This window comes from Stylophora pistillata, chromosome 8 (genome assembly GCF_964205215.1).
Source record: "Stylophora pistillata chromosome 8, jaStyPist1.2, whole genome shotgun sequence".
Lineage (NCBI taxonomy): Eukaryota > Metazoa > Cnidaria > Anthozoa > Scleractinia > Pocilloporidae > Stylophora > Stylophora pistillata.
Genome location: NC_142526.1, coordinates 1610400 through 1628198, shown reverse-complemented (window position 1 = coordinate 1628198; position 17799 = coordinate 1610400). Strand labels below are relative to the sequence as shown.

At 39.4% G+C, this 17799-nt stretch overlaps 1 protein-coding gene across 1 annotated transcript; it reads left to right on the top strand.

Moving 5' to 3' along the window:
- The first annotated feature begins 13163 nt into the window (after positions 1-13163).
- On the top strand, positions 13164-13568 carry LOC111323635 (uncharacterized). Its single transcript, XM_088730317.1, has one exon. The coding sequence runs from the start codon at positions 13164-13166 to the stop codon at positions 13566-13568; it is 405 nt and encodes a 134-aa protein (XP_088586443.1).
- Positions 13569-17799: the final 4231 nt, after the last annotated feature.

The window sequence follows — 17799 nt, the reverse complement described above, 5'->3', positions numbered from 1 at the left end:
TAAAATTAACAGTGAAACGAACTCAACCAGGGCCACCCCGTATATTTTAGCCAATCACAAGACAAGTTCAGAACAAAAAAATTGAAGTTCGTTCATCAGCGGACCAATCACAATAAGGGTCAAAATTAACTGTTCGGTTGACTGGATCAGATGTGAAGGTATGCAAAAGCTTATCGTTTTTTTAAAGCAAAAAATATATAATATTTTTCATTTCTATTACGGTAAAGGCTAATAAATATTTACCGAATGGCGGCCGGTAATTTCGAAGACTAAACTGACTAAAGGTAAATTGACCAAATTGAGGCCGACTCACTTTTTATTTTCCGAAACACGGCCTGGAATGCCGAAGGCGAGAGCTTATGTAATTTCCTGAATATTGCGGCCGTGAATTTTGAACAGGAAACGGGCTCGATCAACGTAAATTTATCAAATTACGGCCGGCTAAACCTATAAAATATATTTTCCTAATTACTGCCTGGAATGGAATGACGAAGGCGAAACGGACTCAATATTTACACAATTTTCGCCGGGAATTTTCAAGACGAAACCGGCTCAACACAAGTATATTTTCAAAATATTATTGAAAAACGGCCGTATCTACAATTTTACAGGGAATTTTAGTAACCAATCACAAGGACAAAGAAAATTTCAAATTTAGTTTTTGCATGTATTACCGGCGGTTGATTTCGTTTGCATTGTAGTTTGAAAGTCAGGAAGTGTTTCAAACATATACTGATTTGAGGTAAAACCGTTTTGTCTTCAAAATTTCAGGCCGTGTCAATTCGGCAAATACATTTGTATTGAGTCCGTTTGGTCTTCAAAATTCCGATCGCGCCGCATTATACGGTAAATTATATAAGCTTTCATCCTCGACATTCCAGACCGTGTCTCGAAATATACATTTCATAAATTATCCCGTTCGTAATTTAGTAAATTTCTTTACGTCTGAGTCCGTTCAGTCTTCAAACTTCCCGGCCCCAAAATTCGGTAAGTGATATAGATAGATAGATAGATAGATAGATAGATAGATAAGACCTTTATCGACTTGGAAAAAATAAATGAAACGCGTCCAGAGACAAAACCTCTGGACTTACAATTTCCTACATATATCAATTCATTATGTATATATAAGACTAAGTGGCTACACAAATTCGAAAGGACATCTATTAAAAAAGCAACGTTTAAAACGTTCGGTTCTAACTAGAGGCAGGATGTAATTATGTCCACTTTTCCTGAGGCTCCTAGCTCTCTGAGCTGGTAAAAGTTCATGTAATGCATTTGCGCTGTCATAGGTTATCTCGTCCCAAAGAAGCCTGTCTTTAATTTTAATTACATCCATTATGGGAGTGTATTTGCTGGTGTAACCATAACGTAAAGCTTGCTTACAGAACTTATCAATATGAGAGAGATATTTACTGTAGTGGGCAGAAGCCCACACCTCAATTGCGTAAGTGAAAAGTGACATAATTAGACTGTCAAACAGCAGTGTAAGTTCTTGTAATGAAAAGCCGTAGTATTTGCAGACTCTGAGGATGTACAGTCTAGAACTTGCTTTGCTGAGCATGTTTTCAAATTGAACGTCCCAGTTACATGGATCTTCGTTTACTGTAACTCCTAGCAGCTTCAGTTCGCTTTTTCTGGTTATTCCGCCCACGAGCTCTGGAAGGGGCATTGTGGTTTTGCCTTTAACAACCATCTCAAACGTTTTCTTCATGTTTAGTGTCATCAGGTTTTTATCCGCCCAACGTTTGATATTTTCTACTTCATAATATGATAAATCTGTAAGATTAGGGCCAGTTGTGACAGGCACACTTGCTGTAATATCATCAGCATATTTGATCAGTAGGGTTTGGGGGCTGACCAGTTTAATATCATTCACCAAGCACGCTTACATGGCGCTTGGGTGGCATCACGTTTTATCTAACTACTGAGACGAGACTTAATATCCAACGGCGAAACTTTCGAGGTGTATAGTTTGATAAAGGAGCTTTCGTTTGAAATGGTTTTCATGTCGAAATTTAAGGTACCAGGTGTTGTTTAAACCGGTCAAAGTTCGCCTTCATTTTGTCTTTCAAAAGACGCGCAAAATACACCTTTATAAAAACGGCGATAAAACCCATACCAAAGAGAATTCCAAAAAACATTTTGTATGCTTTTATTGTGCAGTGATATTATAATAATTACTATGCAAAGTTTGGTGGTGAATGGACTTGTTTAGCGCCGCAAACATCTTTCTAAAGTTGCGTGACGATTTGACCGTTTAGGCAAGGCGAAAACGGCTATTTTAGCGAATTTTCAAACTTTATAAAATTTCAGCCGGAAAAAAAAATCGCTGGAGATTTAATTTCTTTTTCCAAACTAGTTCACAGAAAGGGATGTTTTGGTAAAATAAAAAAAAAATTCGAAATCTCGTCACTGATTTTCGATTCTCGAAATATTCTGGCGGCTTCTCTTAATTACTGAACTGATCTCAGTTCCAATTATATTATGTATTTGATCCCAATACTGCTCATAACGCTCAATAGCCTTTTTCGATTTTGAAGGTACTATTTCATTTGGTGATAAATTCATCATTTGAACAAGCTTACCAATGATAAGCTCTATCGATATCATTCGTTTTCTTAAACTGTTTGTTTGTGGTGGAAATTTTTCAATGAGATCAAAGACTTTTACAATTTTGTCTATGTTGTTTCTACATATTTGAATGCGGGTTTCATCACAAATATCATAGATGACATTTTCTATATGGTATTTTGTGTTATGGAAGGATTTTCTTCCGAATTTATACCGATTTTCATAGAAATCAATGAACTTGGTATAATGTTTGGGCCCTTTACTTGTCCACAATATGGGCCCTTTACTTGTCCACAATTAATACAAACAAGGAAGCCATTGCCCAAACGAATATATTGATTCTCACAACATTTTTCTTCAACAGGTTAAATTTTCTGGATAACTTCATCACAAAAAGGACAGTTACATGTTTCTACTTCTATTAAGGCAGTTGCAATCCATACTTTTATTCAGATAATTTTTCTTTAAGTCTCGACGCACATAATATACTTAAAGATTATTTTATATACATATATTATAATGGAAATGATTTCTCGCACTTTCAATAACGCACAGACTGGCCCACTTCAAGTTTTGATTGATGAAAATAATAACCCATGGTTTGTGGGAAAAGATATTTGTAAGACTTTAGAATATAAAAATTCAAGAAAAGCAATAACCGATCATGTAGATGAAGATGATAAAATTAAAAAAAATATATTCTTAGGCCTCTTAAGCAAAGAGTACCGAATCGTTACCTTTTGTCTGAGACCACTGAAAATGGCCGTACTAAAAAAATTACCTTAATCATTGAATTAGGCTTCTATAGTTTAATTTTAAGAATTAAAAAAGAATGAAGCTAAAAAGTTTAAAAGATAGGTAACAAGTGAAGTTCTCCCATCAATAAGAAAAACAGGTCAATACAAACTGTTTTATAGGAAATACAATAATATGATATTAATCGATAATGAGAAATCTCTCCTTTATAATGTTATTGATTTCATAGGGGAAAACTATGGTGAATTTTGTACTATAATTCCTGGTCTTGGTGAACATCAAGATACCACTTATAGACGATCAGATGACTATAGGAAGGATTATACTTCTGGTCAGACTGATATTCTATTATTATGCAATCATAAAGACTACAATGGCTTCGCTATTGAACTCAAGTCTCCAACAAAAAATTTTGAAGTCTCAGATAAACAAAAAGAAATGTTAGAGTCCTTGAAAGATAAAAATATTAAAACCATGATAGCGTCAAATTATAATGACACCATAAGAGAACTGGTATTATTCTTCCAAGATGCACGTTTGAAGTGTAATATGTGTAGCCACAATCCAAGCTCAAATAGAACATGAATGGTTCTGTAACGGCAGGTGAACATCAGGGTCGAATGTATTGCCGAGAAAATCGCGACCGGAGAAAAATACCAAAATGGGTGGAACTTTACAGAGACCGAAGCGACATTCACATCACATTTATTAATTGGTCTCTTAAACTGAAATAAACAATGAAGGACTAGCGTAAGGAAGTTGCACAAACAAACGTTACAAGGCACTAGCGATCGACAAATGAAAACCCTCAGAGGCAACAAAATACAACTAAACAGGCTAAATGCAAACAACCAGAAACGAGCGGAACTATAGAACCAATATAAAGAAATCGACTAGGATATCCACGCGGCCACGAGGTCGCGGTACGTAATATCACAATGATCACACATGAAATGAATAATATATTAATTGAACTGCGAACTGGGCTAACCACAGGCAATAAGGATAAATTACAGATAAAACGCACTTACATATCTATCCCGCGACACCGTTGGCCTTTATAATTTCTTTTTGTAGACCACAGCAAAAAATGTCTATTCCACACACACGCTCCGCACGTATTAAATCAATCACATCTAAAAATAGCTAAAGAACCTAACCGTAACGTAAACCAATGTCACGCAAGTGACGCGTGTAACTGTAACTTGAAGCGCCGTCACGCAAATGACGCGCATCAACAGGTTCATAAGAGGGTAATGCTACTAGGTTCCCTGTTTTTGTGTTTTCCCGCCCTTTTTGTCACATGACATCATCATATGACCTCAGTCGTTCATGAATCTTCCGTCTTTTGTTATGTTTGGGAGGCATATTCACTTGAGTAACGAGGTTCGATGAGCAGATAGAAAAGCAATAAAGACGAATTTTAGTCGTTAAAGTTTTGGTCGTTGCAGTTACTCGAATTGCCGTGTGCTCAAGCTGCTTCATGTCGTTGTGGACTTCAAGCCAGTTATTGTTTCTTTGACCCGCTTTGTTTCTTCGTTTGACTTTGTTATTGGAGTTTGGCGCCATTGACTTCTCGCAATAATACGTCAATAATATTTGGCGACTTCAAGTATCTTCTATATAATGCGTTCGCGGTCGCGATTTTCTCGGCAATACATTCGACCCTGATGTTCACCTCGTTTGCGGTGCGGTGCGGTGCGGACGTGTCCTCACAAGCTCTGGTGTTATCTACTTTTTTATGCGCTTAAAGATGGCCATTCGTTTTCTAAATTGGTCCTTGTGGTTGATAATCCTACTGAGATGTGTTGGCGGGGATTTTCAAGTCACCTCTGAGTTTGACAGCTTCGAAAACCAGTTCCAAAGAGTTGTTGAACCAACTTCACCGGGAATATGTTACGCTTGGATTACTCGTTGGCAGAGAAGCTCATTTGCATTTTCCTCCCATGGGATGGTTTTCTTTATGAGTCATGCTCGGATTACTCGCTGGCAGAGAAGCTTATTTGCATTCTCCTCCCATGGGATGTTTTTCTTTATGAGTCCGAACAAAGGTTTGTTATTAAGGACTCGGAAGAGAAAATGGTTTAAAAGCAGAATATCCTATTGCAGTAATACTACGGCCTCTTTTAACTCCGTGGTAATATCTCTATTGGTTAGTGGTGACGTACATCCGCATCCTGGGCCTGAAGTCTCTTCACAAAATTCTGCGCAAATTCCATACAGTGAAAATGGTTTATCGCATTGCTTAAATTTTTCTCTACTGAACACACGCTCCGTGCGTAATAAGACAATGGAGGTTAAAGATTTTGTGGTGGATTTTGATGTAGATATACTAGCTTTCACTGAGACCTGGCTGAGACCACACAATATGGATGATGTTGAGATTGGAACACTGTGTCCAACAGGTTATAGATTCCTACATGTTCCCAGGAAACAAGGAAGAGGAGGCGGTGTCGGTATCTTATTTAAGGATGTGCTGAACATCAACACTTCATTAACAGTTGATTATGATACATTTGAAATCATGGATGTTCGTCTTCGGAGCCTATATAGTGTCAGGATCTTAGTCATCTATCGTCCACCTGATAATTCCTCTTTCAATCGATTTTTTGAGGAATTCTCACATCTACTTGAATCTGTAATTGTGGAGTCTTCTGATCGAGTCCTAATTACTGGTGACTTTAACTTTCATATGGATTGTCAAGATGATGTAAATGCCAAACGTTTTACTGACATCTTGGAATCTTTTGACCTTAAACAACGTGTCTGTGCTGGGACTCATCGCAATGGCCATACTCTTGACTTACTTATAAATAAGTCTGATGATAACATGCTCAATAATATCAAAGTCTATGATCCTCACATCTCTGATCATTTGGCGGTAATGTGTGATGTCTCCATAAGAAAGCCCCAGTTTAGGAAGGAAGTTATCTTCTATCGGAAGCTTCGGTCTCTTGACATGGAGTCGTTTCTTAGTGATGTTGCTGACTGCCCTCTCGTCATTGACCCATCCAGCGATCTCGATCATCTAGTTCAACAGTATGACACCTTATTAAGATCAATAATGGACAAGCATGCTCCTGTCAAGCGCCGAGTTGTTACTATTAGGCCTGCTGCTCCGTGGTACACTAATGAGGTATCTGTAGAGAAGCGTAAGCGACGACGCCTTGAAAGAAAATGGCGAAGAACCAGGCTGCAGGCTGATCGACAAGAATATAATCGTCAGTGCTGCGTTGTGAATAATTTGATCAAGTCGTTGAAATCCTCTTACTACACTACCATCATTACTGAAAACTCAAGTGATCAACGGGTTTTGTTTAATACAGTATCAAAACTACTACAAAAGCAATCAACTGCACGGTATCCATCATCTTGTAGCGATGCACTAGCTAATTCTTTCGCTGATTATTTCATTGACAAGATTGATCGTATCCATGCCACACTAATAGAGAAGAATTCTGCGCAAGGTAATGATGCTAATGAAGTGACTCTTGGTAACTACGTGGAATGTAACTCTGTGTTTTCAGACTTTATTAATGTCAGTTATGAAGACATCATTAATAAATCCTGTGTACTTGATCCTCTGCCTGCAGTGGTAATGAAGGAATGTTTCAATTTACTAACTCCTGTGTTGACTAACATAGTGAATACATCTTTATCTACTGGAGTTATGCCTGATGTCTTGAAGATTGCAGCTATGACACCGACTTTAAAGAAACATAATGCTGATTTCACTAAATATGAAAGTTTTCGACCTATTTCTAATTTGAAGTTTGTGTCTAAGCTTGTGGAAAAAGCGGTATGTGTCCAGCTTACAGACTATATTACATCTAATGGTCTTTCTGAAACGTTTCAATCCGCATACAAGTCATTTCACTCCACTGAAACGGCTCTACTGAGGGTTCAAAATGACATTCTTTGTGCTTTAGATCGTAATGAGTCGGTCATACTGGTACTTTTGGATCTGTCGGCGGCGTTTGATTCGGTGGACCATACTCTTCTAGTGACAAGGCTGTCTACTTGTTTTGGTTTTCAAGGAACTGTGCTTAAGTGGCTGAAATCATACCTGTCTTCACGTAAGCTGTTTGTTAAAGTTGGGAATAGTCATTCTTCACAACGTGCATTGAAGTGTGGTGTCCCTCAGGGATCAGTTCTGGGCCCTCTGTTGTATTTGTTATACACATCACCTATTGCGGACATGATAAATGATCATGGACTATCATACCATCTATATGCTGACGACACCCAATTATATATTACCTTTAAATCTACCAGCTTGAATGACATCCAACAAGTGAAGTTGAGAGTGGAATGCTGTGTGAAGGACATTGATGAATGGATGATAAGAAACTATCTTAAACTAAACCAGGACAAAACGGACCTTGTAGTCATCAGTTCCAGATACCATCCCATGCCTGACATCGGTCACATTACTGTTGGTTCTGAGTGCATTGCACCTCGTGACTCTGTTCGTAATTTAGGGGTTCAGTTTGATAGCATATTTAGTTTTGAGGAGCACATTAAGAACATTTGTAAATCATCATTCTATCATTTGAGAAATATTGCTAAAATCCGCAAGTACTTAAGCCAAGATACATGTAAAAAATCTTAGTCCATACATTTATTAGTTCGAAAATTGATCACTGTAATTCCTTATTACATGGCCTTCCTAAGTATCTGTTAGCTAGACTACAGGCAGTTCAGAATGCTGCAGCTCGTGTTGTCACATTGACACCGAGGCATGTTCATATATCTCCTATTTTAATTAATCTTCATTGGTTACCAGTTGAGTTTAGAATAACTTTTAAAGTCCTTTTATTGGTATACAAGGCCCTTCATGGCCTTGCACCTTCCTATATTTCTGACCTTTTGAACTTTAAAACATACTCTAGGTCATTGCGTTCTTCATGTAAAGAATATTTAGTGGTTCCAAGAAGTAGATTGAAAACATATGGAGACAGAGCTTTCTCTATTGCAGGACCAAAATTGTGGAACGATTTACCTCTAGAGATTAGGAAATGTGCTTCAGTGGCAACTTTTAAGCAATCCCTTAAAACTTTTTTATTTAAGTTAGCATATAGGTTATGAGATTCGTTTTGTTTTGAGATGTTTTTGATTTATATAGTAGATAACTTAGGCTATATTTGTATTATATTGTATATTGTAGATATTTTATATTATATATTTTTATATTTTATATTGTAATTAGGTAGCGCTTTGGACAATTATTGGATTTTAGCGCTATATAAATAAAATTATTATTATTATTGTTATTATTATTATATTGGTGAGAAGGAATTGTTTGTCGCAATCACAAGTGAAAATTGGAGTCACAAGTGGAAAGGTATTGATTATTTACGACGTCGATGTGGGATCTTGCGAGTGACGAAGGCGGAACCTTTGAATGCACGAAATCTCCCGACAATATGGTGTTGTGTGAACCCGAAGGTTATTCTACGATGATTGGAGCTGATGGAATGGAGTCGGGTTACGCTACATGGACGAAAACGGCGATGGATTTGGCAACGGGCGAAGATACTCGTGACTGTTGTTGAAAGGAGACAACCAAAGCTAACTGAAAAGGGCAAAGCCTATCTACTGACCGAAAGGAAAAGAGGAAGAAATAAGCTCAAAAGATAAATTCAGTCACGGATTGCTAACAAGAAACATTTGTCAAGCCAGAACTTCTGACTTAGATTTGGAGTATCCCTCCGATCCAGCAGCAAAACATTAAAGGATTATATACGTATATGTGCACGATCCTTCGCAGTAAAGCACTATTTAAGCGATAGTGAAAATCAGACCTGAAAAAAAATTCAGGCCTGTACGGGATTCGAACCACTGACCTCTGCGATACTAGTGCAGCGCTCTACCAATTGAGCTAACAAGCCAACTGGGAGCAGGCCATCAAATTAATTCGACATAAACCCGTAGATGATAAATCAAACAACAAACATATGAGATACATATATATGAACTGCGGTTATGAAACGCATATGTGCACGATCCTTCGCAGTAAAGCACTATTTAAGCAATAGTGAAAATCAGACCTAAAAAAAAAAAAAAAAAATTCAGGCCTGTACGGGATTCGAACCACTGACCTCTGCGATACTAGTGCAGCGCTCTACCAATTTGATGGCCTGCTCCCAGTTGGCTTTTTAGCTCAATTGGTAGAGGGCTGCACTAGTATCGCAGAGGTCAGTGGTTCGAATCCCGTACAGGCCTGAATTTTTTTTTTTTTTTTTTCAGGTCTGATTTTCACTATTGCTTAAATAGTGCTTTACTGCGAAGGATCGTGCACATATACGTTTCATAACCGCAGTTCATATATATGTATTTCATATGTTTGTTGTTTGATTTATCATCTACGAGTTTATGTCGAATTAATTTGATGGCCTGCTCCCAGTTGGCTTGTTAGCTCAATTGGTAGAGCGCTTCACTAGTATCGCAGAGGTCAGTGGTTCGGATCCCGTACAGGCCTGAATTTTTTTTTTCAGGTCTGATTTTCACTATTGCTTAAATAGTGCTTTACTGCGAAGGATCGTGCACACATACGTTTCATAACCGCAGTTCATATATATGTATTTCATATGTTTGTTGTTTGATTAAAGGATTACTTAAAACCTGAGGCACCAGAATTTATCTCGGCGATCACTCCCTGGAAACAGGGTGTTGTTACTAGCAGTGGCGGTACAGTGAGCCAAGACATCATTAAAGGAGGGACTAACACTGCTGCAAAGACCAACTGCGAACCTCAGACAAGCTTCTGGGAAAAGATGGAGCTAAGAATGACGCAGCTACCAGCTGCACCCACTCCATTCGATGGGGATCCAGTCAGGTACTTAAGGTTTAGAGCAAAGTTTTAGAGATCAAGTAGAGAGTAGAGCTTCAATGACCGATAGTGAAAGGATGAACTATTTAATGACTTACACAACTGGAAGTGCTGAGGAAGCTATTGAGAACTATCAAGGCTTACCAAATGGTTGCCAATTGGCTCTTCAGGTGTTGAAACAAAGAGTTGAACAAAATGCTATGATCATAGAAGCACTGAAGTCTCCTGTGGTCGGCGGCCCAAAATCAGAAATGGTGACAGGAAAGCCCTTCTAGCTCTCTCCGACAAACTTCAGAACTGTTACTCGGCAATAATTGAACTGAATTCAAACGAACTTGATTGTACTACCAACCTACGACAAATCTATGACCGTCTTCCAGATGCCTTGCAGACAAAATGGAGAAGGTCAGAAAAGTCGTACCGTGACAAGAAAGGTGGCAGGGAGCCGTCATTAAAGGAGTTGTCTGCATTCATCACCGCAGATTCACAGACAGAGAACGACCCGATTTATGGAAGATCGAGTCATCCCACCAGAAGAGTTGGCAGTGGTTTCAGACCCAAAAGGACACCTATCCTGAAACCAGGAAGTGGCCCGACAATTACCACCCTGGCAACAGAAGTCCAAATAGAGTAGAATAGTGGTACTGACCAACAAAGAAGAGAGGTCCCCTCAGCAAAGGCAGGTCAAAGTGTTAAAGGTGACCGCAGCCAAGGCGAAAGTTGTCAGCTTTGCAGTGGCAAGCACACTATATCCAGGTGTACAGTTTTTCCGACAAAGAGCTTGAATTGGCGGCGGCAATTTGCAAGGTCTAATGCACTTTGTTACCATTGTTTATCCACTTTTCATATTAGAAAAAGATGCCCGGTTAAGAAAGGTTGTAATGAGAACGACTGTTCTCACCCCCTAAGCCATCATTCACTGTTACACGTACCATAGGTGACACCGTCTGAAATCGTTGATGAAAGGAATGTTGATCAGAACCCCCAAGCAAGGATGGACCTACCTATAAAAAATGCAACCATGGAGGATTCAAAGCGCAGTTTTGTGTTGCTGAAGGTGGTCCCACTACGTGTTGTGGCTGAGAATGGAGCCTTTGTTAGCACATATGGTCTGCTGGACACTGCTGCTGTCAGCTCCTTGATCTCCTGTCATCTTGATGAAAGACTCCAGCTTTAAGGAATCCCAGAGAGTGTGAGCATTAACACTGTGACACACAGGGATTATGATTGCGAACTAACCAGGTTTAAATTTTTCATCCAATCAACAAATTGTGAAGGACCTTGCTTTCCTGTCTCTCAAGCCTTAGCCGTAGAAAGCTTAAAAGTGGCCACCAGTTATTGCTCAGAACAGCTGGACCTGTCACAACAGCCCCACCTAAGAGGTTTAGAATTCCCAAACATTCCTGTCGATGTGAACAAAGTCTCAGTCCTCATTGGTCAAGATGTGCCAGAGGCGCACATAGTGCTGGACTATTGCTGGGGAGACAGCCCAATGAAGTAGCCATATCCAACCAAGACCCCATTTGGATGGTATGTGGCTGGGCCAACGAATAAACGGGAGGACGATAGTAAGCCAATTGCACTTTCTGTCTTTGAATTCGATTGGGCGGTGGAAGAGTCAGCCAAGGATCTCCATCAGCAGGTAGAGAGGTTGTGGGCCTCTGAGTGTTATGGATTTGGAAATGCTGGTGACAGTGCCTACAGCATTGAAGACAAGAAGGCACTAGAGACCTTAAAGAGTTCAACTAAACTGAAACATGGAAGATATGAAGTTGGCCTCTTGTGGCGAACCGATAGCTCCCAGCTGCCAAACAACCAGTCCTTAGCGGAGAAGAGATTGAAACAATTAAAGAAACGGTTTGAGTGCAACCCAGAGTTTGCTGCGTAATACAAAGTAGGGATGGATGACTACATCGCCAAGGGATACGCTGTCAAGTTGTCTAAAGATGAATCAGCTTCTACCAGTGAACGTACATGGTATCTTTCCCATCATGGTGTTGTCAATCCGAAAAAGGCTAAAGTCCGAGTGGTGTATGATGCAGATGCAGAGTATGGTGGAACCTCACTTAACAAGAAACTGTTACAAGGTCCCCAGCTGAATAACTCACTCATTGGAGTGCTGTATTGATTTAGAAAGGATCAGGTAGCTGTAGCATCTGAAATTGAGAGTATGTTTCACAGAGAAGCTTGTGCAGAGGAGGACACAGATGCCTTACGGTTCTTGTGGTGAGGTGAAGGTCTTGAAGAACCACCAAGTGATCACAAGATAACTGTGCATTTGTTCGGAGAGGAAGATTCTCCCTGTATTGCTGCTTGGGCTCTGAAGAGAACGGCCACTGACAATAGAACAGAGTTTGAAAAACGCCGTGTGTGAAGTTGTGTCCAAGAACTTCTACGTGGATGATTGCTTATTTTCAGTTCCTATTAGAGAACGTGCAATTAAGGTATCACTACAGCTAATACAGTTGTTACGGAAAGGGAACTTTCGCCTGACCAAATTTGTTTCCAACGGGAAAGAAGTATTATCAGCCATTCCAGCAGAAGGAAGAACTGTCAAAAGTCTTGATTTGGATAAGCTTCCAATTGAGAGAGCACTAGGGTTGCAGTGGGACACCGAAACGGACACGTTTGGAGTGAAAGTAGCGCTGTTGTGAAAGCAGATGGACGACGACACAAGAAGAGGATGTTTATCGACAATAAGCTCCACGTTTGATCCACTTGGGATGATTGGGCCAGTGCTGCTTCCAGCTAAAAGAGTCATGCAGAAGACTTGGCAGTTTAAGCTACATTGGGATGAAAGGTTGCTGGAAGAATTACTGAAAGGCTGGAAGAAATAGAAGGAAGAATTGGTGCTGCTTAACCAAGTTAAAATCCCTCGTTATTTTAATAGCGGCTGTCCCACCAATGCATTTTTTCAGGTACACCACTTCAGTGATGCATCTGAAATTGGTTATGGAACTGTCTCTTATTTGAGAAAGCAAACAGCGGATAGAACTGTGCAATGTTCCTTCATCATGGCCAAGAGTCGTACAGCCCCCTTCAGTATGTCTCCGTGCCAAGACTTGAATTACAGGGGGCAACAATTGCAGTACGTGTTCATGGTTTAATCTTAAAGGAGATTGATTTGGACATTTCTTCCTCATTCCTCACGACAGATTCTAGGTTCACGCTGCAGTACATCAATAACGACTCTCGTAGATTCAAGACCTACGTTGCCAACCGGGTTGCTGAGATAAGAGATGCATCTCAACAGAGCCAGTGTAAACACCATCCGGGTGCTCTTAAACCGGCTGACGACGCATCTCGTGGGCTTTCAGCACACCAACTTCTGAGGAGTCAGAGATGGTTCAGTTGTCGAGCCTTTTTGCGAAAGCCTGAGGAAGAATGGCCAAAGGGCGGAAGTTAGCGAGCTGCCATAGGACAGCTTGGAGGTCAAGAATGAGAAGCCTATATTCACCTTGCAAGCTTCAGACAAACTGCGTGAGTTGCTCGTGAGATAATCTTCCTGGACAGTACTACAACGAAAGATAGCCTGGCTGTTGAAGTTTAAGAGGCCGTGACTGTAAATATCGAGAGTTGCTGGCCAGGTTAAAAAAATCGAAAATTCTGATAATTTGCCTGGAAAACTCCTTTAGGGAGATATATTCAAAAAAAATATTTCAAAGTTTGAAAAATAAAATGTGTCCGAGGAAATGGGAAAAAACGAAAATTCGGGTTTTTACCTAATTAATTATGCAAAAAATACACTAAAATTGGACAACTTTAGCGTGCTAGTACTAAATGAGGATGTTTCGTAAGAAATCGTGAGTGTTTTTAATTCAAAGTATAATTACTGTGAATTTTATATGTGGCATTCAAAGGAGCTTTGGTTTAATTCTAAAATTTACATGATTTTTTAACTAAGTGCTGTCAAATGCTTGTTGCAAAAAGCGACAAATCGACCAGCTTCAAACCTTGAAAACGTGTCTTGCTATGTGTGACATCATGTCAAACTTGCTGGCACAAAGTTTGGTCCTTATACTAAAATAACATGTAATAAAAGAATAGGGTAATTCAGAAACGTGCCGGCAAAACATAAAGCTTTGCTATACACTGTGGCCAGAGGTCACGAATTTGCATGATGCAAATCAGTTGTAGAAATCGTACCGCCTAACGGTTCTGGTGTAGGAAGGGCCCTTTTGACGGCTTCAACATAAAATGTACAAGAATAATGACCAGTATTTAATAGCGTTTAAGTCTTTTTCAAGCCAATGAGGTTTTTGTTTTTTATCTCGATACTGTCTTGAGGAAAAGCAAAATGTTTCAATCGCGTGACAATTGTCACGTTGGATCAAAGGTGAAGTTGCCGAGTAAAGCGGATACGATCCTTTATTTCGTCAAAACTCCATTCTAAAGCATCCAGTCCTATATATCTCGTTTTAAATTATTTGTATAAACTCTTTAATGAGTCTTTATCGAACAACATCTCGCCGGCCTGATCCTGTTTGACTTCAGGCTGACTGCCAAGTGCAGTTCGAAGGGGACTTTTTCATTTCCGGTTTGCACCTTTAATACGGGGACCGCGGAGCTATGGGGTTGAGTGGGCTGTAGCCTCACCAAGAACAATTTATTATCATTATTATTTATTTTAATCTTTGTAATTTAAAAAAAGTTGACATATTTTTCCTAGGACTGAAGCGCGTTTCCGGTGATTTCAGAAGCTCTAGATTTCAAAAACTGCGGGGGGAGCATATCCCAGGACACCCTATCTAGCAGTCTTTCTGAACCAAGAAAGGCGTACTAAGAAACAGACAAAAGGAGGCTCTCCTCGGAGGGGAGGCCCCAGGTCCCTCATTGATAAGTTGGTGTCAATGAGCTCGCACTACGCGTGAACTAAAATAGCTCCTCCGATCTAAAATATGCTCCGTGGCCCCCATTTTATATCAACTTTCATATAAAACTCAATTTTTTTTTATATAGCCTTTTGCCATTTGCCTCTTAAACTGCATGAGTAGCATTTAACAAGGTCTTCGAGCAGAGCGATGTAAGATGTCTTTTTTCTCTGATCAACCCCAGGTTACATTTTAATTTAACTGCTCAAAAATAGACTCCATAGCATTTGACAAATTAAACTCTTCTTCCAAAGAAACCAGATCTTCCTCAGTTGCAGCTTGTGCGCAGAGGGCTGTCTGCTGTTTCACTTTTGGTGCCATTCTGGAAAAAATGAAGCTACTTGTTGAGTCGCCAAAAACTCGGAGACACTGAACAAGCGCTTCCCTTACGATCCCTTTGCTCTTCTCATTTCTGTTGCAACCATTTCCGCGTCGACCTTTTTGCCACTTGTTTGATGGTAAACCTAACAGTCAGATATTCTCGTTGCTTTTCGTTAAACCGGTAAGCTTTCTTAACTTGTTTGAAAGCGAAGCCTTCAGTGCTACGAGGACAGGTTTCAGGAGGTAGAGGAATAGTTGGCACGGAACTTGAACCTTCCTCGAGCCTTGCGGCATATTTAACCTTCGCTTTATCAAGAAATGTCTCCCTTTCAACCGTCTTTGTGCATGTTCCGAACGCGAGATGCTTTTCCAAAGAGAAATGCCTTTGGAAACTACGCGTGCCGCCCTCTTTTGGACGTGGAAACACTTGAACATCGCCTTTTGCTTCAAGGCCAGTAGGCTTCACTTAGTAGGCTCTTTAGGTTTTCTCCTTGGGGCGATCTCTTTAAATTCGCCGAGGGAATATTTTGGTAATGGCGTTCTGTGGAAAATAATAACATGAAAGATGATTAAAGACAAAATCAAACACACCTAAAATTTGTCCAGAGCGAGATTTGGTGCGTTTCCCACAGCGAAAATAGCGTTAGGTGCAACTTGTGCACTGCTACCTAAATGAAGTAAAAGTTTCTTTTTCCAGTGTAGCGTTCGAAATAAAAAAAAAACTTGAAATCAATTTTTATAACAAAAACTGGCGCCAGGTTTGATGTTTTCAAGTGATCTTGATTTCAAGCTTTCCCTCGCTGAATTTTTCAGTCTCAAAACTAAAGAGAGATCATGCTACATAATAGCTAGAAACTGGAAGGAGAATATAACGCAAAGTTTACCATTTGTTCCTTCCGAAGAGATGCATTTGCCGGGGCCTTTATCAAATGCCTGCCACACCCTCATTCCACCAGGATAAAATCTGAAGTTGTTCAGTAAACTGATGTCATTAATCTTCTTTTGCACGGGGGAACAATTTCGCGTTCCCCGAGACTGTCTAACACTAGTCACTACACGAATCCCAGAACTTGCACCACAAGCACCCCCCCCCCCCAAGAAGAGAAGCAAAGCTACAGAATGATATCGTTTTCTTTTTATGCTCTGAAAAACCTCGCACGTGTTTACCTTTAAGAAAAAGACCGTGATTACATCATAGAGCATTATCGCCCAGACTGCAACACGGTATAATTGTTACCGTGACATAAGTCCTTTTTATCAATTTTTATGACAGAAATGAGACCCATTTTCCGAAAATAATAAGAGTAAATAGCATAAAAAATAGTTGGGCTGTTATCTTAGGTGAAAAACTACACAGCAGAAGCTTGCGGTGTTCCGTGACTTTGTTTGTCTACTCGCACAACATTTTTCAAGATATGCAAGATATTTCAAAAGAAATATTATCGCAGTTTCAGAAAACGTAGCTATTCAACTAAGAATAATGTCGATAATAAACACCTAGTCAACAAAAATGGTGAAATATACAGCGGCCCTTATCTATAGTTAGGTGTAGGTAGTGCTGTTGAAATAGCGAGTCAACAATAACAAAGTTTTGTGCAATTCAAATTAACAGAAAATTTCGTATCTACACATCAATTTACAGCCCTCTTCAGCAATGTCTATGGGTTTTTTATTGTATAATTTCATATCATTTCTATATCAAATAATTTTTTTAACCATCTTTGACTATCTTGTTTACTTCGTAGCTCTCAAGTACGATTTCTAGAACTGATTTGTATCATTCAAACTCATGACCTTGGCCACATTGCGTCGTAACTCTTGTCTTTTTCCGGCACTTTTCTGAATTACCCAAATCTTTTATTACATTTTATTTTAGTATAAGGACCAAACTTTGTGCCAGCATGCATTTTGACATGATTTCTCATATACCAAGACGCGTTTTGAAGGCTTGAAGTTGCTCGAGTTTTCGCTTTTTGCAACAAGTGTTTGAGAGTATTTTGTTAAAAAATCTTGTAATTTTTAAAATTGAACCAAAGCTCCTAAAAAAGCCATAAATAAAAATCAAATGAATTATATTTTCAAGTAAAAACATCCCCGATTTCTTACGAAACATCCTCCTTTAGTACTAGCACACTAAAGTTGCTCAATTTTACTGTATTTTTTGCATAATTAACTAGGTAAAAACCCGAATTTTCGTTTTTCCCCATTTCCTCGGAAACATTTGATTTTTCAGACTTTGAAATATTTTTTTCTAATATATCTCCCTAAAAGGGTTTTCCAGGAAAACTATCAGAATTTTCGATTTTTCAGCTTGACCAGCGATTCTCGATATTTACAGTCATGGGCTCTTAAAGCCTGCCTAGTGCGTCGTAATCGCAGCAACGGCATTCCCAAGTACTTAACAACAGAAAATTTGAAGAAGGCAACAGTTGCTATAGTGAAGCT

Coding starts and splice junctions, on each gene's coding strand:
- LOC111323635 (XM_088730317.1), top strand. CDS start 13,164: ATGTTCCTTCATCATGGCCAAGAGTCGTACAGCCCCCTTCAGTATGTC.